The sequence below is a fragment of the Babylonia areolata genome, chromosome 16, assembly GCF_041734735.1.
Source record: "Babylonia areolata isolate BAREFJ2019XMU chromosome 16, ASM4173473v1, whole genome shotgun sequence".
Lineage (NCBI taxonomy): Eukaryota > Metazoa > Mollusca > Gastropoda > Neogastropoda > Buccinidae > Babylonia > Babylonia areolata.
In genome coordinates this window covers 20,347,916-20,374,666 of record NC_134891.1, presented here as the reverse complement: position 1 = coordinate 20,374,666, position 26,751 = coordinate 20,347,916, and the positions used below count along the sequence as shown (strand labels likewise).

The following is a 26,751-nucleotide window of genomic DNA, read 5'->3' as shown; positions in this document are numbered from 1 at the left end:
AATTGATATCAAAGAACAAGATCGCTTTCATTGCAACAAGAGGACGTTCTGATTATTAGAGCCGAAACTATATTCGCGCATGCAAGAAATCAAAAAACACTACACAGCTTCCGGTCTTTCTTTCCTCGTGTTCCAGCGACGCAGGTGAGGCGAAAACCATGTGGTGTTGAAAACCCTAATTTGTGTGATCTGTAACCAGTCAAGTAACTCTAAATCTGTTGTTTTGCATTTTTCATGTTTGCGTTTTGTTGCTCATACCATGTGCCGCAAGTTGTTGATCTGGTCAGAGTAAGAAAGCTAAATTAAAAAAAGATTGATTGGGATGTGAAAGATGGCGGCGTTGAATCACGTTGCCTGGAACTTTTAATAAGGAAGTTAGTGCAGTCCTCTGGATTAGTTCCTTTGATATTAATGAAGCTGAGAGTGAGATTTTCACGCCTAAGTGACAGGAGTTAGGTTCACCCCAGTTTGGAAATCCGGATATCCCATTTTTATTTTCAATTTTATATAATATCAAGATGGAGAACAGTGGTTACCTCATGACAAAATTTCATGGAAATGTTGAACAGAATGTGGTTTTTTATTTCACTTAAAATTTAGATTAATATTCTTGTTCATTGTAAGTGTGCACATGAAGTTTTGAACACGGTTACACACATAATGACACACGCCGGTCTATGTTCCTGGCAGATGGTGTAAGTGAGTGTCAGTGTGTAATAACTAGTTTGTATCACATTTGTATTGAGAATTGAAAATTAACACATCGACCTCAGAAAAAATAATGTTTGATAAATTCTAAATTCTTTATGATGCTACATCAGTACATGTGTACTGATACTAACAGAACTGCCTAAAACTGGCAAAGGTGAAGATAACATGCCTGGGGAATCCTGGTGCCACTTCAGCCACTTTAGCCACCAACATAACACTTTTAATATGTTAGTTTTTACTTTAATGTATAGATACCATGCAACGTTTCACATTCAGATTATGATCCTCTTAAAACAGATTTTAGATTAATGATCAAGATGGTAAAATTTGGAAAAATGGAATCTTAATTTTTTCCAACAGATGGGGATTAGTGCACAGTGTACAAGAAAATAGGAAATATGTGTGTATTCAATACGGTTATTTCCAATAGAATGAACCTTTAAAAAAAAATAAAAAAAAATCATTAACAGTGGTGGGGATGACCATAGATCTGAAACCATTGATCTGTAGAATTTATTGAACAACAAATTTAAAATCATCTGTTGAATATGTAAGGTCATGTTTAGTATAACTAAATATTTGTTTCAAATCATAAGTGTTATTGTGTAACTTTATTGTAAAAACTAATGCAGTGAGTTTTTTTTCTTTTTTCTTTTTTAATCTGTTTTCAGCCAACATGCGTATCAAGACCATTCAGAGTAAAACCTACACGACGCCTAGGCGTCCCTTTGAGAAGGAACGTCTTGATCAGGAATTGAAACTGATCGGTGAATATGGACTCCGCAACAAAAGAGAGGTGTGGCGTGTGAAGTACACCCTGGGTAAAATCCGAACTGCTGCTCGTGAGCTGCTCACCCTGGAAGAAAAGGATCCCAGACGTCTGTTCGAAGGTTTGACAGTCTTTTCAGTTTTGATGTTAAGTTTCCATGTGTGTTGATGGTTATAGTGTATAGTCTGATATGTCATTTATGTGTGTTGAGTGTATATTTTGTAGCGTATCCCATCTGACTTGTTAGTTTGAAGGCTGGTAAAGAATATTGATCATGGGTGTTACTGTTAGTTACACAACTTGACTTAGCACAAGCTGCCATTTGTCTGACTGAAAAAAAACACTTCTTTCTAATATAAGGATTTACTGGAAGTTAAATGATTTTTATTATATAGTTTATGTGAAAGATTTTGCTGAGCTTTCACAGTGTTCCAGCAAGTTTCTCTTCTGCTTTTAACAAATAAGTGTGTGTTTATGATGATATCTCAGCTGTATATACCTATGTAAATATTTGTGTTCATTCTTGTGCCTGAGCTCAGCCAAATGATTGTCCAGGCAGATATATTTATTTAAGTAAAAGGACATAAGTGATAGACCTGTGATGTAGAGAGATTGACCTGTGTATAAAATAAGATTTCTGTTCTAGAGGATGTATCCATCTTTCTATCCACCTCTGTTTCTGTGTTTCTGCCTCTGTCTCTCTCTTTTTTCTATCTCTCTCAGCCCCATTTCTGCAAGCTCTCTCTCTTTTTTCTATCTCTCTCAGCCCCATTTCTGCAAGCCACATCTTTATGCTTTGTCTCGCACTTGACAATGGCTTTCAGCCTCTGCTCCAATCCACTAACTGACAATTCTTAGCCAGACTTCATTCTTAAAACAGCCATGGACGTCACTGTTAACTGATCATGAAAGACACAGAGAAAGAAAGAGATATATGAGTAAATCTTCATTTTTTTTTTAAAGCATGAGTGTTCTAATTCTTTTCTTGTTTTGAATGTTTCAGGTAACGCCCTCTTGCGTCGTCTGGTGCGTATCGGTGTGCTGGATGAGAACAAGATGAAGCTTGATTACGTTCTGGGTCTTCGTCTGGAGGACTTCTTGGAGCGACGCCTGCAGACCCAGGTGTTCAAGTTGGGTCTGGCCAAGTCCATCCACCACGCCCGTGTCCTCATCAGGCAGAGACACATCAGGTATGATAGTCAGTCGTATCTGACTACAACCATCACCTCTATCTTTATGTACAGCCGTTCACGGTTGTCTAGTACTATATATGATGATGTAGGCATCACTACATAACAGTGTACATACAGGCACTCAGTTGTCCAAAATATACGCTGCTGTAGGCACCACTAAACTGAACATTGTACACATGTGGGCAATGAGTTGTCCACATTACATTGCTGTAGACACCACTACACTGAACATAGCACATATATGGGCAGTCACAGTTGTCCACAATACACTCTGCTGTAGACACCACTACTTGGTGAGGTTCTAGGTGCCATCATTTGATTTAATTTAGACACCACTACATTGGACATATACAAGTTGTCACAGTTGTCCACATTACACTCTGCTGTAGACATCACTACACTGAACATTGTATATATACGAGCAGTCACAGTTGTCCACGTTATATGCTGCTGTAGACACTTTCATTGAACAGTGTACATTTATGGGCAGTCACAGTTGCGTACAACATACGCTGCTGTAGACACCAGTAAATTGAATATTGTACATACACAGGCATTCACAGATGTCCACGTTGTATTTTTCCATAGACACTTCATTCAGCATGATATAAAATGTATACAGGCGCTCACAGTTGTCTGCAGTATACACTGCTATAGGCACCACTGCATTGAACATTGTGCATATTTAGGCAGTCACAGTTATCCATGTTATACTCTACTGCAGACACCACTAATTGAGACAGGAAGGCAGTGTGCCTGGGTAGGTGCGGGGGGGATGCTGATCTAAACAGACCCATTGTTCATTAACAACCTGGTCACGTATAGACACAGTAACATCAGCATCAATGTATATTCAGGCATTTTTATAATTTAAAAAAAAAAAAACGGTGGGGCTGGGGGGGCTGGTTTTGTGTTTTGTATCTGGATCAGTCTGAATACTTTGGCACTGTCTTGAAACAGAACTGTGTTCAGATTGGCAGTGATGCTTCATCTGCTGCTAGATACGCAAGCATGCGCTCTAGTCTTATTCAGGGAAACAAATTGTGAATATGCCTGTGCAGGTTTGGAGGTGTTACATAAAAAGGAAGGTAAAATATTGTGTCTGCTATATTGCAGTGAAGGTCATGGCCGGACACAAAGACTGACACTGATATTAAACAGTAATCATGTTTGCACATGATTTTTTTTTTTAAGATCAGATCCATTATTATTATTAACAAGAAAAAACATTATGTGGCCACGGTTTGTATAATTAGGAGAATGCTAAGAGTGCAGTAATGTGAAGCTAATCTGATATCACTTTATCCCTAAGTCTCTGAGGTGATTTAACTTTTTTTATTTTTTTTTTTTATGAATATCCACTCTGATAGTTAAACAAAATAAATACACATCTGTACAATTAAAAAGAAAAAGAAAAAAAGAGTGGTGTTGCACTGCAATGACACGATTTTCCTGGGAGAGCAGTCATTTGTGCAACAGGCTAGGCTACCTGGATAGAGCTGACTGACAGCTGCCATTGGGTAACCTTGTTTATTCGTTTCCTGTGTCATTTGATCAGGTTGCAGTCTCACACGCACACATACACTCACACACAAACATACACACATTTTACTGGGTTCAAATTTAGTAGGTGCAAATGCAATGAAAAGTTGGCTCGGGCACGCAAATTTTCTGTTGAGAGTGCCCAGTTGTCACTCAAAATTTGATAGAGGCAAAAGAAAATTAATTAAAAGACATGCCAAGAAAGCAAGCTTGAATGCGGTAGATTGGAATGTAAAGTGTCATCTGCTGCAGCTCGCTTTGCGAAGCAGCATGTGGTCATGCACGCTTGGATGTTGACGTTCATGGTGTGTTCGTGACGAATAATGTTTCCCATCTTCAGTGTGAAAAGAAAGGCTCCCGAAACAGATGAAAGCTCAGGATGACAAAAAGAATAAACAGCAGGAGTAGGAATCAAAACCGCCTGTGTACAATGAAGCCTGGCAGAAAGACTTTCATTGGCACATTTTATTTCATTATTATGCTGGCACCCAAAACCACGATTGGACACTCAAATGTTTTGTCCAGAGTGCCCTGACTGGAACTCAGTAAATAGAGTTAAATTTGAACCCCATTTAATTTGTTTTGTTTATGATCCCTGCCTTGTTGGCAGAAATGTACTGATGAGACCGAGAAACTCTACAGTGCAATCCACTACACTGTGTGTGCAGAGTGAGGAAGCAGGTGGTGAATATCCCCAGTTACGTTGTTCGTCTGGACAGCCAGAAGCACATCGACTTCTCCCTGCGATCTCCGTACGGTGGTGGCCGTGCTGGTGAGTCTCTCTCTCTTTCTCCTCTGGTCCACCGATCATTGCTGGATACTCAGTGTTTTGTCTTTCTGTGAGTCTGCTTGGTTCCACCGATCATTGCTGGACCTGCAGTGTTTTGTCTTTCTGTGAGTCTGCTTGGTTCCACTGATCATTGCTGGACCTGCAGTGTTTTGTCTTTCTGTGGGTCTGGTTGCTTGATTGTGTGGAATGGCTGAAGTAAACCAACTTAGATCTGCCTTTTGAGGGGAAGGAGGGGGGGGTGAAAAATAGGCAGCTGCATCAAATGCACATACACAGGTGAACATATGCACTGCATGCACACACACACATGCTCACACACACACACACACACATGCAGTGCGCGCACACACACACACATGCGCGCGCAAGTCAGTCTTACCTGCATTAAAATCATTCGATATAAAAACTCAACCAGATCTTATTTTTGAAATATATTGTTTATTGCACATTTTATCAGCCAACGGCACAACCACTGAATTTTGCTGGGTACCCTCTCATATTGGTATAAAAGGAAATGAAATGGTTGACAGAGGAGCAAGAAACTGTGCATAAAGAATAGAGAATACTTTTTAAATAGTTATCAAACAGTTGGTTTCAGAATGTTACAGACTTCTTAAGTCTTAAATATGGAGCAGATGTCAAGCTTGTGTTGATGGCCTGATTACATACCCAAATGAAAAGGGATTTACAACTGAAATTACATGATACAAATTGATGGATTTCCCATTGTTCTGTCATAGACATGGTAATATCTCTGGTGTCTCAAATAAGACTGGACGCTTTCAAGACAAAGTTTATCTTTTTCTTTTTTTTCTTTTTCTTTTTTTCAAGTCTTTGTATCCCCTTTAACCACCATCTCCAACCCCAACACACGCACATGACACATCTAATGTCACTCAATGTGAAAAGATGTTAAAGAAAGAACATACAAGTATTCCCTCACTTTCACCCACTAACTCTCTTCTTTCCATCTAATAACACTTCTTGTGAATAGACATTAAACTGAAGATCACATACACACACACACGCACATGCTCACAACCACACACAAATATATACACGCACACACAGAAAACTAATGTGTGCAAGGATGTACAATAACAGTGGACGCTTGTTGTCACTGCATTCCCAGAACACACTGATTTACAGTGGGTGGGACACAGATTGTGTGTGACTGATTGTCGGTAGAATGACCAGATTTATTTCTGTTTTTTTTTTTTTTTTTTTTTTTTTTCCCCAGAAACAGACTGTAAGCGCTTCATTTTCCCATTTTTCAGTGTTGTTCTTGTGTGAAAAATACGAGTCACCCACAGCAGAAAAGCGTAGCGCTCATTGTTTTATTCAGAGATGTTGACGTTTGCACTACACTTTTAAATTTTAACAAATTTGTGGAAGAGGTTCAGGGGCAACTGGTATTGTAAAAAAAATGATTTGCTCTCTTTTGTGCTCAGATTGAATATAATTACAATGTATATTTCATGAATTTAGTTAAAATCTTACGGGACAAAGGCAAGAAAATTACTTCTTTTTCTAAAATGATTTTTTAATGTTTAGAAAAATATACCAAATGCAGGGATTGGATTTGAAGTGATTTTTTTTTTTTTTCAAAGTGTGTGGATTTTTCTAATCTAATGAGAAGAGAAAACTGGACGTTACACACACACACACACACACACAATGACGTTTTTTTCTCTTTAAAGTTCTTTAAATCATACCAAAGGCAGGGATGAAAGTTGAAATGACTTGATATGTGTGAATCTTCTAATAATCCAAAGAAAGAGAAGGGGGGGGGAAAATCCAAAAAAAGAATCCTCTCCTGTGAGAGCCCTTTTCTACTTTGGAGTCTGCTGAAACATACCTTCATGAGGGAGGAGATTTGAAATGATGTGGGTTGATGTGTGTGCAGGTCGTGTGAAGAGGAAGAACCTGAAGAAGGCTCAGGGTGGTTCCGGTGATGCAGATGAAGACGAAGATTAAGCAGGATGCCCTGTTCATGACATTTACTCCCAGAACAGTGGTGGAAAAATGGCATTTTTTACATGAATAAAAGATGCAACAGTGATTTTGGATTTTTGTGTGATTCTTTTCATGAGTGGTGGAGTGAGTCATATGAGCTGTTTGGTCAAGATGCTAAGGCAACTGGTTTTATGTGGTGAATTTCGGAGAGAGAAAAAAACCAACTATCTTTTTGGTTGTGCTTAAATAATCATTGATGAAATGAAGCGTCAAAACAAGGTCAGAGGAAGGAAAGGTTTGTCCTAAGTGTTAGCGCTTGTCTGTCCCAAATACAGGACAGCAGATGACATTGTACAGCTTGCTTGCTGCTGGAATTATTTCCCTTGAACTGTATCACATTACACAATTATTGACACTTCAGTGTCAGCATTAGAGATGTTGAAATATTACTTTATTTACAGTCCTGTCCTTTGAATTTACTAAGCTGTGGAAGACCTTTCATGTTTTTCTGAAAACTTGTGGGAATCCTGGAATGAACAATATGTATATGCATGCAGACACGCACATGTATTTACTATTACGCAGAAGGCAGTGCATGTTTGGCGAGAGTGTGTGTCACTGAGGGGTGTCTCAGTGAACGGTTCTCGAGTTCCCTGTTTCTGGCACTGGTCTTCAGGTAGTTTGGTGACTGCCCCATTCAGTGCAGTGAGCAGTTGTGCACCAAAACACACAAATAAATGGAGAGAGGGTGGGGAGGAAAGAAAAGAGGGGGGGATGACAGACAAGTCTAAGAATCACAAAAGCATACCCTACACTGATGTCATCAACTGAGGACAGAATCAACAGCGTAAATTTTTCAAAGATTAACAAATTTTCTTTTAAGTCCGTGTTCGGACAGATGCCTCGATTGTAATTATGTGGACGTAGTTAACTTTTGTGCTTGACAGTTGTTGACTCCAAAAAAGAGATGGGTGATGCAGGTACGCGAGGTGCTGTAATGTGTAGATTATTCGAAGCAATTAGAGTATCTTATGTGAAAATAGTTTGTAAGTTTATCTGTGTCTGTCTGTCTCTTCATCAATTCAGTGCATGCACTATTTTAAGTTGGTGTGTATGTGAACAGAATTGTACATCATGGTAATAGAACTCAGTGGTGCAAACTCCCAATGTAATTGGCTAGAAGTGCTTCACTTGAAACAACACATATACAGTAGTGCATAATAACATACCTCTGCACACGAAAAAACAACTTATAATTATGTGTATCTGTACACCAAGATGATACAACAAATTGCAGGTATGAACGAACACACGCAACAAAAAAACACCATACACACACGTTTGCATGCACACACGCAAACATCCACCCAGACAGACACACAGCATATGATGATTCAGGAGAAGGTGAAATGTGGGTAGGAGAAGGATGAATGTAGACAAATAGCTACGTTTCATCACACGCAAAGGCCTGTTTGGATAGATGGGATTTTCAAGTTTGATTTGAAAGAGGACAGTGTTGGGAAGTGATGGAAATCCAGAGGAAGAGAATTCCAGACCGAAGGTGCTTGTTGCTGAAAGGCTCTTTGACCAAATGTTTTTGAAGCTGTTCTGGGGACTCGAAGGAGCTTTTCAGCAGAAGACCTGAGAAAACAGGAAGGGGTGCAAGTACAAAGGACAGTAGATAGATAAGAAGGGAGAGATCCTTAGTTTGAAGTGGTGAAAAGCCAGCATGACAATTTTATAATGAATTCTGTACTGGATTATGTACATGCCAGACAATGCTATTTAAATCAGTAACTATTGTTTTATTTCTTCAGTTCTCTTGAAGCTGCAATCAAGAACTGTACCCCTTGGAAATAAGGACTGACAGTTGGCCACTATCAATAAGACTGAAGCCACATCTGTGGTACTGTGTGTGTGTGTGTGTGCATGTATAAGATCACAGTGGAGGAAAACAAGTACAGGTAACAAGGTTTACAAAAAAAAAAAAAGATTGGCACATGCATGTAGTTTATTGTACTCATGTGCCCTCTCTTACATACACACACACACACACACAGCATTCAAGATTACTTAAAACCTTTTGACCCCTGAATATGCATTGAGGATATTGAGTAATGGCACTGGTGTTAAAACCAAACTTGTAAAAGAAATGGCAATTAAAACACATGAAATAGGTGATAAATAAATGTAACCTTTCACACAATGAATTTCCCTACTTTCAAACACGCTTTCCAACCATGCTTTCAGCAAGCTGCCAAAACAGAACAGATTTTGGATTTTATTTAAGATATATTTTTGAATGAGCAGGTTTTGAATTCAAATTTTGGGCATCCCATAATAAATTAAGTCTCCAAAGGCAATCACAACCATATCACAGTTACAACAAATACTCCGGTATACATGGAAAATTTATATTGACATCTGCAAATAATTTTGACTGCTACACAAAAATTGATTTAGTAATATAATTGTCAGGTATTGATATATATATCATCTCTCTTTCAAAGTAATTTGCCATAAAAAAAAAAAAAATCCATAAAAATTATTCAGTATCTATTACAATTTTCGTAACCATTACTCCACACGTAAATTTGATTATTTTGAAATTCTTGACATTGAGACATGAACTTGTTCAAAAGTGAAATGGAATCCGAAACAATGAAAAAGGTAAAGAAAAAAAGCTGTATTAAATCTTTGTAATGCAATTAAAACTCAGAGCTGTAAACATACTTTGTTCACAAGGTTGGAACAAAAAATAATGTATAATTTACAAGAATATTTATGTATCGCAAACAATACATTATCACTCCTAAGTCTGTTCATTTTGATTTTCATTGGCACACAGATATGATAAATGTATGTTTCTCCGTAAACCATATGAGCCACAGTATTCAACAGAATTAGGCTAATAAGTGTTTTAACATTTCCAGTTGTGATTTATTCATATCTTCATTTCCTTGTCCCCAAATTTAATTTCAAACAGTTAAACAAAACCGGTATCACCATCGTGTTAAAAAGTTTCAAACAATTTCTAACACACACACACACACACACACTAGGAAGCTGATAGATATCAGGTGCATATTAGAGTTTCATTGCGGAGTAAGTTTCTCATAGATAGTACTTTTCTCGGTTAAGTATAAGTAGTAATTTCTCATAGATAGTACTTTTCTCGGTTAAGTATAAGTAGTAATTTCTCATAGATAGTACTTTTCTCGGTTAAGTATAAGTAGTAATTTCTCATACATAGTACTTTTCTCGGTGAAGTAAAAGTAGTAATTTCTCACAGACAGTACTTTTCTCGGTGAAGTAAAAGTAGTAATTTCTCATAGATAGTACTTTTCTCGGTTAAGTATAAGTAGTAATTTCTCACAGACAGTACTTTTCTCGGTTAAGTATAAGTAGTAATTTCTCATAGATAGTACTTTTCTCGGTTAAGTATAAGTAGTAATTTCTCATAGATAGTACTTTTCTCGGTTAAGTATAAATAGTAATTTCTCATAGATAGTACTTTTCTCGGTTAAGTATAAGTAGTAATTTCTCATAGATAGTACTTTTCTCGGTTAAGTATAAGTAGTAATTTCTCATAGAGAGTACTTTTCTCGGTTAAGTATAAGTAGTAATTTCTCACAGACAGTACTTTTCTCGGTTAAGTATAAGTAGTAATTTCTCACAGACAGTACTTTTCTCGGTTAAGTATAAGTAGTAATTTCTCACAGACAGTACTTTTCTCGGTTAAGTATAAATAGTAATTTCTCATAGATAGTACTTTTCTCGGTTAAGTATAAGTAGTAATTTCTCATAGATAGTACTTTTCTCGGTTAAGTATAAGTAGTAATTTCTCATAGATAGTACTTTTCTCGGTTAAGTATAAGTAGTAATTTCTCATAGATAGTACTTTTCTCGGTTAAGTATAAGTAGTGCCTTTCTCTGGAAAAGAAAAAAGAAAAACTCCGTAGGAGGTGTGTGTTTAGGGGGGAGGGGTAAAATGTCTGAGGTACACCGGCAGAATCACTTTTGGGGGGGAGGAGGGGGGGCGGGGGGGGGGAGGGGGGTTGCCTGGTTGGCACGTAGCTCACTGAGTGAATGCTGAACCCAAAAAAACCCCAAAAAAACCCAACCAACCAAACAAACAAAAACTCGTGTGTGTCGAGCGGTGTGATCCACAAAGAGGCTATTCAGTTCAACAAACATTAAAGAGTGGTAAATCTCTCCATTCACAAGGTACACAACTTCAAGTCAGTGCTGCCTTCGCTACCGATTCAGCTATTCAGCTAGCACACAGGTAAATAAAAGGTACATTGGAACAAACCCAAACACTTCCTCAAAAAAGGATGTGCCGGGCCTGTCCTTATACCGATCATTTGACATGTGTGCTAGCTGAATCGGTAACTTGTGAATGGAGAGAGTTACCACTCTTTACTATTTGTTAATCATTTCATCTCCTGGCCTCATTATTTTGTTACTATTCAGTTCAACATTTTAACTTTCCCAAGTCCCACGTTTGATATCAAACCGCCTGCGGACGAGCCCGCGGCGTTTGACTGAAATGGTCACGGTGATTAACGTCTTCCGGCTTTTTGGCCATATGAGACATTTCTGTTGACTTTTGCTACGGGAAAAGAAAAAGCAGAAAAAAGGGGAAGATAAGAAAATAATAGGGTATATATGAGATGCATGTATTAAGAGTTACATGTAAAATATTTATATAATTATGGTTTACGCGCTCCGTGGTTGCCGTCCTTGGGGAGGGGCCGGTAAAATAATATCTTTATTTTGAGTCATTTAAAAATGGTTTAAAATCTCGGGGCCACCAGATTAAAAACTGTAATAGGGTAGAATGTAATGGAGAGACTTGAAAATAAAGAATACTATTTATATACAAATATACAACGCTCGCATATGGGGAACACAACCTAGGAACTATATAATTATTCTATTGCTGTTTCTCTAAAAAGTAAAGATAAAAAGAATCTGTTTCATATATAATTAATCAATGTTCAAGTAGAAGACAAGTATTAAAAACCGTACAAACTGTCATATTAAGTCACTATGGGGGCTGGGGGCAAATACCGCGAGAAGTGATACCCCTTCGCTCCCTCCCCTCCAAACGAAAATTCATGAGTATGTCGCATGTTCGTAGTGAACACGGCTCAGTCATTTCGCTGTCGCGGGTGGGGGCATCGAGGACAGAGGTACCCCTTCGTTCCTGCTGTAAGAAAGTATTGAGGCGAGGCTGGGGGAGGGAGAGGGGACGTGGGAGGAGGGGGCTGGAGGGAGAGGGCGAGGGCCACTGGTAAGGGGCGGTAGTCAACCATGTCGCCATCAGAACAGAGACAGCCTCTTTCTCAAGTGAAAGGCGTTTGTGTTTGAGGGCATGCTTTATAACTGATACACGAAGATCCTCGTGTCTAGAGTCTCAGTGTGTGTGCGTGTGTATGTGTTCCGCGGCTGGGGTCAGTCCATCGGGGTGGCTGAGGAGACGCCGGATCGAGAGGTGGGAGGGAGGGAGGATGAGAGTGGTTGTGGGGAGAGAGGAGGGGCATCAGTTGATTCCATCGAGATCGTGTTTATAGGTCAGTGGTTGATTCACACCCATTGCCGTGTATGTGTACTCTGTGTGTACGTGCGTGTCTGCATGTGTGTATGTGGGAAGTTTGGGGGTAGCAGGGGTGTGGACGGGGGGGTAGGGAGGGCTAGGGGGGCTTCGCGCGCTGTTGTGTGTCGCTTGAGAGTTGGGCCTTCGTGTGTGTGAGACTGCATATGTGTTGTGCGGTATGCGTCAGTATAGCAGTGTGTTTCATTGTATTGTATTCACATTGCATGAGTGCGTTGCGTGGCACCGGTGACGAAAGGTTAACTGAATTGGAGCAGCTGCAGGCTTCTCAGACGCAATTAAGTGGACTTCACATATCTGCCTTAGATATAATTCAAATGGATCTCACGCGCAGTTGCAGTCTGTGAAGTGTTGTACGCACCTCCGCTGTTACATCCCCTCATTTTAATTCGAATGATTCAAGCACCTTTCTAAATAGATTCTATAATGTTAGAAGAGTAGGTTCTGTACCTGTTAAGTACATCGCTGTCGCCAAGATTATGGCATTATCGCGACGGGTTGTGGTGTGCGCAGCTTAGCAGGCCGACTGTTGAGATTTTGTTTTTGAATCCCCGCAAAGTCAAGAGTCCACTGAAAAGAAAACAACTGACTCCAATATATTGGAAACGCATCTCGGTCGCTTCATGTGGAAGTATTTTTGTCAGTACATGTGTTTTTGTCTACAAAGGCGTTGCCTCTTGAGGCGCTTTTGTCTATAACTGAAGGTGCTTTTGTCTATCATCTGTTTTTGTGTTTTGTGTATAAAGCTGTTTCTGTCCATTTAGTCGTCAGTGCTGAAATCTCAGTTCTCTCGACTGAGTTCAGTTTCTTTTCTTCTCTAACTGCCTTTTTCACTCGATTAAAAAAAAAAATGTATATATATATATATATAGTTCTCGAAGTCATTCTCAACATCCATTATCACTCAGCCATCTTCTGTTGTCTTTACTGTAGTCCTCGCCATCTGAAGTTAACCCTGCATTTGAAATATTTAGTAATTCATAGTATAGAGAGGCTATTTGCTTAAAGAAAAACAAACAACAACAACAAACAAACAAACAAACAAACAAAAAACATTAAAAAAAAAAATAATAATAAAAAAACACCAAACAAACGAAAAACAACATTAGAAAGAATCAGTATCCAAATGCAATATGACTGGTTTGATAAGGAGTGCCACAATGAAAAACCAAGGCAAGGACATTTAAATAAAATGCGGCCATTAGGTATCGGAGATGAACGACATAAATGTCGCATGTATTGCTCGTCCGTCACGGTAGAGAACATCAACAACAACAAGAACACCCCCCCCCCCCCCCCCCCCCCCCCACGACCCCCCCCCCCTTCCGATCCCCCAGATAAAAACCCAACAACAACAACAAAACACACACACACACACACAAAAACACCAACAACAAACATACAACAACAAACCGTTGTCAGAAATGCCGATTGGACTTCAGACTCAGTTGGCCAATCTGGGTACTGCAGCACCCAGGCTTGAACTTCAGGTCAAAACGGAGGAGGAGGAATTTTTGTTTAATGTCCCGTCACACATATCGGTGATTGAAGACATTTTGTTAAAGTATTTATGAATACATCTGAGTATTATCGGTTAGAAGGGGTGGGAGATGTGGATGAATGGAGGGTTGGGAGAAACTGGGCAAATGAGGGTAAAAATGTGGGTGAAATTTGGAAGAAAAAAAACAAACAAACAAACAAACAAAAACCCAACAAAACAACTCTAAATACAGTTACAGGAAATTACTTAAAGGACTTCGTAAAAGAGAAGTCGTTAAACTGACAAGCGAAACAACTGATAATACAAAAAGTCAAAAACATCAACGTTCTCAGTCACTTGTGAAGTCACACTTTCGTGTACAAAAGGCTTCATCAAACCACAGTGAAAAATTATATACTCAATTGTCAGGTTACTAAAGCATATGCACTTGACATTAGAACAATACTTGGTCCGTAATGAATTTGATAATAGTCTGAGAGCTAAACTCAGAATTGGTCTGCGAATCGGACCAAAGTCTGAGAGAGTCAACGGAAAAGAGAAATATTGTTGTATTAACCCTTTCACCGCCAAGCTTGCATTTATGCACAGGCTTGGTAGAGGACCCATGTCACTGAAAGGTAACCAGTCATTGGTCTGTTATCCATGAACCTACTGCTCATAATGTTCGGTAGTAGGATAGGCCATGTTTTCTATACATCTCAGGGGGGAATCCCCAGCTATTCTTAGCCAGTGTCTTTTCTGTGTTTATACCACAAGGGGATTTAGTACTCTAAATTGAATGGCGGTGAAAGGGTTAAGAAAAGGTGGGGTTTTAGCTGCAAGAGAAAAATAGTTCCTCAATGTGGAGAAAATGGCGACTGTGAACTGTCACAAATGCCTTGGTATTTATTTTTTCTACTCGTCTTAGGTTTGTAGCAGCTTGTACTGACCTTGTAAGGAGGAAATTGGCAGAATGGTTAGGACGCCTATCTGCCAATACAGTGTCCGCCGGTGAGGGGGAGGGTTCGAATCCCGCTCTCGCCCTTTCTCCTAAGTTTGACTGGAAAATCCAACCAAGCGTCCAGTCATTCGGATGAAACGATAAACCGAGGTCCTTGTGATCAATTGATAGATCTTGCACATACACCGGCAAGTGACAAGCAGGCACTTAATTTCTTCTTTTTTCTTTTACTTTTTTTAATTTTTTTATCTTTGTCTACAGGTTTAAATTTTCTTCATTAGTTCATTTCCAACCCTTGACACCTTACTGACAAAAGCAAGTACACAGGAGCTTGTTACACAGTTTCAGTTTCAGTAGCTCAAGGAGGCGTCACTGCGTTCGGACAAATCCATATACGCTACACCACATCTGCCAAGCAGATGCCTGACCAGCGGCGTAGCCCAACGCGCTTAGTCAGGCCTTGAGAGAAAGAAAAAAGGTGAATAAATAATAGATTGTTACACAGCTCTGTTAAAATGAAGAGCAGTATTTTTTTCTCTCTCTCTCTCTCTCTCTCTCCTTCATCCCTCGACACTTTGCTGAGTGCTGGAAAGGAAAGAACATGGACGGCCCACCCCTGCTGTTCAAATGGTGAGCAGCATGCATTCTATATAGCAAGCTCCCTGACAATGATATGCCTGTCTTTGTCTGCTCCAACTGTCAGCGAACATTTCGTGCGCAGATTGGACTATTCAGCCATCTGCGCATTCACAGATAGATTCATGAGCATCCTCCTCCCCACCCCACCACCTCCCTCCCCCCATCCCCCAGCTGGATGACAACGATGGTCATCATCGATCTCGATGGACACACCACCACCAGCATGCATTCTCATGGTATTCAGTTTGGGCTCAGTGAAATTATTTTGTTCTCCGTCTTCAGGAGGCTACGATTTCTGACTCCCCAAAGATCTGGTATGGATCTCAGTACAGCTCCACACAGACATATGTCTTCTCATCTGTCCTGGTCTAAAATGAGGCAGATGAATAAACTTCTTCTTCTTCTGCGTTCACTCGTATGCACACGAGTGGGCTTTTACGTGTATGACCGTTTTTACCCCGCCATGTAGGCAGCCACTCTCCGTTTTCGGGTGTATGCATGCTGGGTATGTTCTTGTTTCCATAACCCACCGAACGCTGACATGGATTACAGGATCTTTAACGTGCGTATTTGATCTTCTGCTTGCATATACACACGAAGGGGGTTCAGGCACTAGCAGGTCTGCACATATGTTGACCTGGGAGATCGTAAAAATCTCCACCCTTTACCCACCAGGCGCCGTCACCATGATTCGAACCCGGGACCCTCCGATTGACAGTGCAACGCTTTAACCACTCTGCTATTGTGTCCGTCAGATGAATAAACAAAATGCCATTGTATTCTTGTTGTATGTAGATTTACGAACATGTGTGTGTGTGTGTGTGTGTGTGTGTGTGTGTGTGTGTGTGTGTGTGTGTGTGTGTGTGTGTGTGTGTGTGTTTCATAACCTGAACAGAGGAGAGCCGACACAGACTTTAAAGAAATTCATGACCCTTTCAAATTTATCAAAGAGCAAAGCATTTCATGTGTTAGATAACCATTTTATTACATTTTTAACATCAAATGGAAAAAAAGGAAATGACAAACGTGCGCCTTGCACCTATCCCGTAGTCTTGTGGACCGTTGGGGCGCCATAGGTGATCTGGCAACCAGCATCCTCCAATCCTCTCGGTTTTCTGACCTCCTGCCTGATTGTACCGCTCAACCTCAAGCCCGTCCATTCTGGGATGTTGTCCTCCCATCTCTTCCTCTGTCTGCCTCTCCTTCTCCCTCCTTGCACTGTGCCCTGCAGGAATGTCTTGGCAAGCCCTGATGATCTCATGACATGGCCATACCATTTGAGCTTGCGTCTCTTGACCAAGGTCAACAGGTCTTCGTAGGGCCCAATGACTTGTTTGATTCTGTTTCGAACTTCTTCAAACAAACGTGAGCAGAGTACTATTAGACAGCCCAGACATAGGCGAACCCTTCAAAATACCGCTGGAGACACTGGGATAACTCATCAAAATCAGAATCAGAATAACTGTATCATCTCAGTAAGAGAAATTAAGTATGGCGAAGTTTGTGATGCATAAAGATCACAATCAAAAGAGCAAAAAAATTTTGCATACAACATATACGACAAATTCACACTCAACAGTCATAACCATGCAACTCCGATTTTACTATCACCTTCCTGAAAGTCAAAACACACACACACACACACACACACACACACACACACACACGTACACGTACACACACACACACACACACACACACACACACACGTACACGTACACGTACACACACACACACACACACACACACACACAGAGTCTGACCGTATGCACGCAACCATGCAGCCTTTTCTGCATAATTTATACACTTGCTTAACGTACCAAACATGTTGGTGAAGGCAACATAAAACAATTCCAAGCTGTAAAACAACACAACCAAACTTCAAGCAAGCAAGGCATAGAAACATCATATAAAATCGTGGAAACGTCAATTACATCAGTAAAATCAGCATCTTTACTGAAATAAACCATCTCAACCCAATTTCAAATTCAGAAAAAAATAACAGCCTTGTGGTATAAACAGCAAAACTTCTTAAATTAAGATCTCTCTCTCTCTCTCTCTCTCTCTCTCTCTCACACACACACACACACACACACACACACACACACACACACACTGACAACAAAGTTGATAATCCAATTTCATTATCTGCGACATAATAATAATCATTAACTCTCTCCATACGAACGGCGAAAGAGACGACGTTAACAGCGTTTCACCCCAGTTACCATCATCAAATTATTGCAAGCGGAAGGCTCTTATACTGAAGAGGTGAATGTTGACAGAGAATACCACAATTCTGACGACGGAAGCTAAATGTTGGGTCATTCAGACACCCACTGGACATCCGAGGGGTCTGTGTAGAGAAGAGAGAAGAGAGGACTGGCCGTACTGAGTGAGTTAATCGTCTGATGTACTCAGCACTGCAGCCAGCCACCAAATCCCTCTCCTCTGTCATGTCACTTCTTGCCGGTTCTGATGTGGTATTCCCAACTGCTTCTGCGCATATATTTGTATTTGTATTTGTATTTCTTTTTATCACAACAGATTTCTCTGTGTGAAATTCGGGCTGGTGTCCCCAGGGAGAGCGCGTCGCTACACTACAGCCGCCACCCCCCCCCACCCCCCCACTTTTTTTTTTTTTTTTTTAATGTTTTTCCTGCGTGCAGTTTAATTTGCTCTTCCTATCGAAGTGAATTTTTTCTACAGAATTTTGCCAGGAACTACTCTTTTGTTGCAGTGGGTTCTTTTACGTGCGCTAAGTGCATGCTGCACACGGGACCTCGGTTTATCGTCTCATCCGAATGACTAGCGTCCATACCACCACTCAAGGTCTCAGTAGTGGAGAGGGAGAAAATATCGGCGGCTGAGCCGTGATTCGAACCAGGGCTCTCAGATTCTTTCGCTTCCTAGGCGGACGCGTTACCTCTAGGCCATCACTCCACTTAACTAGTAAAAGGGCTGAAGGTTTCAAAGGTTTTTGACGGTCATCTGGGCAAGGGCTTGGCACAGTAAGGTGGGGCCTAGTCCTCTTCAACAGCATTTTTCTTTTTTTTTTCTTAAAAATTTTTTTTTTTAAATAAAAAAAATAAAAAAAACCCATTTCCCAACCGAAGTGTGGTGGCGGGAGGTAAAGTGGCTTTCCCAAGGACCAACACAATGTTGAAACGGGGCCCTCGTATTGACCCTGATCTCTGGGGAGCATTGGATCCTAGGTCCAACGCCTAACTGATTCTGCTGCAGCTCCTCTCCTATGTACCCGTCACATTTAATTTACAATGGAATCCACTCAGGGTATACGTAAGTGGCGCCATCCCCGTACGATTTCCCAATGAAGGTACCCGGTGCAATGAAGTCCTTCCAGTACACTGTCTCACCTTTGTTGAGGAAGCCCACCCACCAGCTGAACGACCCCACTGAGATTATCACGTGATCTAGTGACGCCAACAACGCCATGTCGACTACAGGGGTGTCACGTTTCAACATTATGACGTCACTTGATAACGTCACGGATTCCAAGAACCACGTGGTGTTGTCCACGGCCACGAGAAAGGTCACCTTCCCAAAGCGGCGTCTCATGAAGTCCATGGCTCTGAGATAGTAATCTGGAGGCGGGGAGCGGTAGCCTCCCCTTATAGACCCAGGTCTGAGGTAGTCCCCTCTCCGAATATGAATACCTACCAACGTGTGGTTAGAGAGTCTCTTCAGCTCCTCCACCTTCCCCTTCACTCGCTTCTGCACGCTGTCTTTGAACAGGAGCGCCTTTCTCACTTCTGCTTCCGCTCCTTCGAAGTATTTCCACGACTGCAGGTACCTGCTCACCTGATAGTCTCTGTGAGGGTCCAGCTTCAGGAGGTCATTGTGGAACTGGCAGCACACCCTTTCCCTCGCGACTCTGGCTGCGTGGCACCGCTTCCGCTGCTCTGCGCTGGGCTGTAGGGGCGGAAGCTGCAGTGCTTGGTTCAGAAAACGACTGGCGGAGAACACAGCCGTTCTGTGCAGTCTGTGGGCCAGGCCCAGGACCGACGCGAACTGGAATAGGTGGTTCCCGAAGCGACCCTTGAACGTGAGGCAGAGGAGTTTCTGCGGACCGGCCTCTGCAGGGATGTCACTGGGGTTCGCCGTGGCTTTCTGCTTGATGGGAATGAGACCAGGCGCTGTGAGGGACGTGTTGGGGCCGTTCTTCCATGCCTTCAAGTCCAGCGATCGCCGGGAAGGTGAGAACGAGCGAGGAGGAGGAGGAGGAGGGGGTGGTGCCAAAGCTATAGGAGGAGAACTCCGCAGTGGTGGGCGCTGGCTGCGGGTGGGGGTGGGGGTGGACTGATGAAACTTGCAGAGGATGACCAGCAGGGACGCCACAGCCAGCAGACACAACCCTGCCGCACAACACAGGTATACAACGTATCACGTGATGTAAACCAGTCTGAAAAAAAGGTGGCGTTCATGAATGTGTGTGTTCGAAACACAATAACGAAACAACCCCCCCCCTCCCCCATCAAGCCCCCCCCAGCCCCCCCGCCCCCCGCCCCCCACTCACCCCAGAAACAACTGGACATGCATGGCCTTTATGTCTTTAAAACCTGTCAAGTAAAACATAGTTTTGCTTGGTTTATCATAATTTTTTTGTTGTTAGTTTGTCATAATATTCACGTTTGTTTCAACACACAGTTTCAGTTTCAGTTTCAGTAGCTCAAGGAGGCGTCACTGTGTTCGGACAAATCCATATACGCTACACCACATCTGCCAAGCAGATGCCTGACCAGCAGCGTCACCCAACGCGCATAGTCAGGCCTTGAGGCCTTCAACACACACACACACACACACACACACACACACCAGCACGTTCACGCGTAAGTTAAAGTGACAGGCATGGGGAGAGATTGAACAGAGAGAGAGGGAGAGAGAGATGGTGTGGGGGGGAAGGGTGTTAGGGGGGGGGGTGACGATAACGATAATGACTCGATTATTCAAATAATGGCCAAAGCCCCTTTCTGAAGTGAGTAACGTTAAAAAAAAAAAAGAAGGAAAGATAAAATGAGCATAACGCCCGATGAATATACAACACAAACCCATCAAAAAACAGCGAACACAAAATTAATGTTCGACATTAGCGATGTAATATTTCGCAGTCTCATCAACGCTTCATATATATATATATATATATATATATATATATATATATATATATATATATATATGTGTGTGTGTGTGTGTGTGTGTGTGTGTGTGTGTGTGTGTGTGTGTAATAGGCATTACAAAATACAGAATACATACAACACGTAATAGGTATTACAAAATACAGGACATACACACACACAACCCGACGTAATGAGCATTACAGAATACCGTCACAATACACCCAACACGAAATGGGCATTACAGAACAGAAAACACAATACACACAACACGTTACAATTTTTTTTTTTTTTTTTTTTGTCCACCAAAAGAACGTGTTGTCGACCTTTGAAAACAGCGTGTCGATTTTCACATGCGAGCCTTGACGGCGGGGGGGGGGGGGGGGGGGGGGGGGGGGGGGGGGATCCCGTGTTTTTGTTCAACTTTGAAAGAGGGAACCACGTTCCACTCTGGTTGAATGAGTCTCTGCACGAATGAATACGGTGAGTGTAAAAAAAAAAAAAAAAAAAAAAAAAATCCCACCCCAGCGTGTTGGAGAAACGGGTTGCCGGTTATTTTCAGATTGAATTGAGACCAAGAAGAAGCAGTCTTGTATGACAGAGGAAGTTGTTTTTTTTTATGAACATGAGCTGGTTGTATGGTATGTGGGAAAGGCTGTGTGTGTACACACTGTTGCGCTGGGTGAGGGAGGAATATCTCTGTGTGTGTGTGTGTGTTGTGTGTGTGTGTGTGTGTGTGTGTGTTGTGTGTGTGTGTGTGTGTGTGTGTGTGTGTGTTTCAGTAGTTCAAGGAGGCGTCACTGCGTTCGGACAAATCCATATACGCTACACCACATCTGCCAAGCCGGCAGATGCCTGACCAGCAGCGTAACCCAACTGCGCTTAGTCAGGCCTTCTCGGTTAAGTATAAGTAGTAGTATATAAGTCAGGCCTTGAGAAAAGGTTGCCAACAGCACCCAGTGTTTCCAAGGCGGTCATCCATCCAAGTACTAACCGGGCCCGACATTGCTTAACTTCGGTAATCGAACGAGAACCGGTATTTTCAACGTGGTATGGTCGTTAGCAAAACTATATGGAGATGCAGGTTATTGATCCCCGTACCAACGGGCGTAACAGCCGAGTGGTTAAAGCGTTGGACTGTCAATCTGAGGGTCCCGGGTTCGAATCACGGTGATGGCGCCTGGTGGGTAAAGGGTGGAGATTTTTACGATCTCCCAGGTCAACATATGTGCAGGCCTGCTAGTGCCTGAACCCCCTTCAGTCGTGTGTATATGCAAGCAGAAGATCAAATATGCACGTTAAAGATCCTGTAATCCATGTCAGCGTTCGGTGGGTTATGGAAACAAGAACATACCCAGCATGCACACCCCCGAAAACGGAGTATGGCTGCCTACATGGCGGGGTAAAAACGGTCATACACGTAAAAGCCCACTCGTGTGCATACGAGTGAACGTGGGAGTTGCAGCCCACGAACGCAGAAGAAGAAGAAGAAGAAGATCCCCGTCCCTCTCACATGCAAAGCGAGCGCTCTACCACTTGAGCTACATCCTCTCCTTAATAGTAACCCCGACGGGGACACGAACTCCGGACTCCCACGGTCATTGCTGACAGGTGGGGATACTGACCACGATTCAACCGGGGCGTGTGTGTGTGTAGTGTGTGTGTGTGTGTGTGTGTGGTGTGTGTGCGTGTGTGTGTGTGTGTGTGTGCGTGCGTGTGTGTAGTGTGTATGTGTGTGTAGTGTGTAGTGTGTGTGTGTGTGTGTGTGTGTGTGTGTAGTGTGTGTGTGTGTGTGTGTGTGTGGTGTGTGTGTAGTGTGTGTGTGTGTGTGTGTGTGTGTGTGTGTGTGTGTGTGTGTGTGTGTGTGTACTCGTAAACATTGAATGTACACGTTGCAGACTCCCGTAGACGATGGTTTAAAAAATTTTTTTTTTGAATGGAAATGATAAATACAGATGAACTGGTGCTTCACGACTGAATACACATTCAAGTAACATGCACACACATGCACGTGACACACACACACACACACACACACTGACTGACTGACTGAAACCATTTATTGTCAGATTAACTGTTTGTTGTACTGACATTTTCGCAACCATTTGAATAAAATATTAACTGAGCAACACAAGGAAATTCTGATTTGAGGAAGGTATGATTTAAAAAACAACAACAACAACAACAACAAAAAAAAAAAAAAAAAAAAAAAAAAAAAAAACCAAACATATTTAACAAATCAAGGTACCAAATTTCATTTATATCATTATCTCCAAAAAATATTCTAACGCACCCACATACTCACATACGTTTCTCCCCCACCCTCTCTCTACATACATCCATGCATGCACACAAATGCCCATTATAATTCCCCTACCTCATTCCCCTGCCCACTCACACACACACACACACACACACACACACACACACACACACACATACACACACACACACATTCACACTGTCTCTCACTCTTTCTCATCAAATTAAGGTTTCGTAATGTAATCAAGACGACATATTACATGTTAGGGTCGAACAGTTCCACTAATTAGAATAATGGGAACTTTGCTCTACAAGTAAATCTGACGCTATCACCCAAAACGAAACACTACTTTGGATTAAATAAAACAGAGGGGAACCTCTGCAACAGAAAGGGGATGAAACAAATTAGAAAAACCGACCAATTGGATGGCTTTTAATTAGGTCAACTGCGGTTTTTGTCAGAGACCAACCATTTTCTTTGCTAGGGTGAAAAACGCTGGACATGACTAATGGAAGGTTAAAGGATGTAATCATATCATGAAGGGGTTTGAAATGTAAATGTGTATCTGGACATTCGAGCAAAAAATGTGGGATGTCAAGGGTCGTACCACAAATACATAGTGGTGACGGTTTCAAAAATCTGCATAACCATGCATTAGTTCTTAGCCTGTGTGTCAAGTTTCTTGTGGAAATTGATCCTGGGGGGTTAGTGCCTTTTCTTGCTGGAAGAGAGAGATCCCACCAGAGCTTCTTTTTTGAGTTTTCTAAGAACTGTGTCTGTCTGAAATTCCAGATATATGTTGAGAGAATAGTACAGGCTTCAGAAACAGAAATAGGAATATTGTGATTGATTGAATCTGAATTGTGCGATGCCGCTTCCTTGGCACAAAAATCGGCCATTTCGTTGCCACGAAGATTAGAATGTCCAGGAACCCACAAGAGTGAAATGTCGGAGCCTCGCATAATTAACTGGTGGATTAAATACAAAATTTCGTACATAATATCTGCTCGTTCAGATGAAGATTGATTATTTAAAGCCATCAATGCTGATTTTGAATCAGATAGTATAAGGATTTTTGCAGGCACAAGAGGCATATCACTAAAAAAGGTGAAAGCCATCAGAATTGCAAACAATTCAGCAGTAAAAATTGAACAACCTTTAGTTAAGTGGAATCTCTTTTTAATGTTAAGCTCGGGGATTACAAAAGCAGCTCCAACTTCAGAGTTACTACTAATTGATCCATCTGTGAAAACACGGAGGTAATATTTGAAACGTGTATTAATTAGTTCTTTGGCCCGAGAGGCAATAATAAGTGGACTGTCACTCTTTTTTAATTGTCCATATGTAAAAATAATATTTGCTTGCTCAGTCAGCCAAGGCGGATGAAAACAATGCGGAATTTTCGCAATCTGGGAAAGAGGCAGACTGCAACTCTCAAAGACTGACTTAGTAAAATCGAACAAGGACGTGTATACAGCTTTGTTACGAATTTCTCTACAGATGTACGTTTCTTCATCAATTTCAGAGACAACCGAATTTGGAACAGCTCTAGCCCTTACCATGTAGTTACAGGCACATAATTTCCTGTGTTCAGGTAATGGCAAAACACCAGCTTCTTTGTATGTTTTGTCGATTGAAGCCCATCGCGGTAAACCAAGTGCAATCTTAAAAGCTAAGGAATCAATACTTGTCAGTTTATGAAGATCAGAGTTTGAAGCAGTGAAATAGATTTCCTGACTATATGATATAATTGAGCGGACTAGTCCCATTGCAGCATTGATCAGATTATTGCCACAATTTATAACAGGGATTCCAGAAAGCACACGTAATAGAGCTATTTTCTTCCTCGCTTTCTCAATAAGGTAGTTTATATGCTTAGTCCAAAAAAGTTTATAATGGAAGATAACACCGAGAAATTTCACCTGTTTACTCGGATATATGATAGTGTCATTTACCTGTATTTTAATAGCATCCCTACCTTCAAATTCAATCAACTTTTTAGTAAATATGACGAAAACAGTCTTTTCAGCAGACAGGAGAAAACCACTTTCTTTCATATATTCCACAATGTTGTCGATGGCATCTTGAAAATGCTTAATAATTTTATTTCGTTTTGATGTATTTTTTGTAATATTACAGTTTACATTCTTTCAGAGAGCTATGTCATCTGCATAAGCTACTAATGTGGCACCATTTGTGTTGATATTTTTCATATCATAAAGCATTAGTGAAAACAGAGTGGGAGAAATCACACTTCCCTGTGGAACGCCCATATTGACGGACCTTGATCTGGATAATATACCACCTAATCTCACCTGGAATGTCCTCTGGGATAAGAATGACTTAAGAAATTTTAGAAATCGACCTCCCAACCCTACTGTATTTGCTTTATGAATCAATTTATAGTGCCACACAGAGTCATAGGCTCTATGAATATCAAAGAAAGTTGCGACCGTGGAGTGACGCTTTGCGAGTGCCTTCTTAACATGAGAAGTTAGATGGACGACATGATCAGTAACACCCCTACCTCTTCTAAAACCAGCTTGGAAAGTAGGTAAAATTCCTTTCTTCTCCAGAAAGTGTTCTAATCTAGTTTTCAAAATTCTCTCAAAAACCTTCCCAAGATGGGGAGTTAACGAAACAGGTCGGTAACTGGAAGGGCTAGATTTAGGTTTTCCTTGTTTGTGAATAGGTACTATGGTTGCTTTCTTCCAATCAGTTGGAAGGATACCAGAATTCCAGCAAATCTGAAAAAAATCTAACACTCTTTTTAAAAAGATATTTGGAAAATGTCTGATCATGTTGTACGATATTGGATCTGAGCCTGTCGCAACTTTCCCTGACTTAACAGCATTGAGAGCACGGTATAGATCCCCCAGCGTTAGGTCTGCATTAATGTAAGATGCACTGCTATCATTCTTATCCATTTCACAGGGGCAGTTCATATCTTCAAACTGTTTCCTTCTCTTTTGCTCATAGGATGGCAAGTATTCTGTCTGACTCATTTTTGCGAATGTATCCGCAAATAACTCGGCTTTCTCTTCCCTAGTTTTATACACAATATCATTTTCATACAAAGGAGGATCAGGAAGATTATATACACCCTTTATTTGCTTTATTTCTCCCAACAGTTTGGAAGAGGCAGTTGGGTTGCTAGTACAGTCGTTAATCAGATTTGTGTAGTATATCTTTTTGGCAGCAGCCACTGTTTTATTACTAAAACTATTAGCCTGTTTATACTTGTTGTGCAGTTCTGATACTCTTTCTTTGGATTCGATTTTTCGATACCTATGCCAGTTTTTGAAAGCCTCTGTTTTCTTATTGACTGCTATTTCACATGAGCTGTTCCACCAAGGATTACCAGACCGTTTTGGATTGGCTATATACTTTACTTTTGGAATTGAACCATCAGCAGCCTTCAGAATAACATTCCTTAGAGACCGATAACAAATTTCTAAATCTTCTTGTGATGTAACATCAGTGTTGAAATTTAAATCAGCAGAGTAATAAGCCAGCATATTACCAAACAGATCCCAGTTTGCTTTCTTTTCATTATATTTCAACCCTATATTATCTTTAATTATGATCTCATGTTTTACAGATAATACCATTTCAACTGGAAGGTGGTCACTCCCCAGTGGTGTTTTGAGAACTTGCCATTCACAGTATGGATTTATATCAGCCGACACCAA

General features: G+C 41.1%; 2 protein-coding genes and 1 pseudogene across 2 annotated transcripts in view; 1 reads left to right on the top strand and 2 right to left on the bottom strand.

The window, feature by feature from the left end:
- On the top strand, nt 1–7,067 carry LOC143290912 (small ribosomal subunit protein uS4). Its single transcript, XM_076600471.1, has 5 exons — nt 1–144; nt 1,383–1,601; nt 2,484–2,670; nt 4,884–4,987; nt 6,912–7,067. Exons 2-5 carry the CDS (start codon nt 1,388–1,390, stop codon nt 6,980–6,982), a joined length of 576 nt encoding a protein of 191 aa, XP_076456586.1. The 5' UTR covers nt 1–144; nt 1,383–1,387; the 3' UTR covers nt 6,983–7,067.
- A 9,569-nt stretch (nt 7,068–16,636) lies between these two features.
- LOC143290911 (galactoside alpha-(1,2)-fucosyltransferase 1-like) overlaps nt 16,637–26,751 on the bottom strand; it is a 10,564-nt gene continuing 449 nt past the window's right edge. The window contains exon 2 of the mRNA XM_076600470.1: nt 16,637–20,037. Within this exon, the coding sequence (XP_076456585.1) occupies nt 18,935–20,037 (1,103 nt within the window). The 3' untranslated portion in view covers nt 16,637–18,934. The remainder of the gene's footprint in view (nt 20,038–26,751) is intronic.
- Nucleotides 21,741–21,860, bottom strand: LOC143291336 (5S ribosomal RNA; annotated as a pseudogene).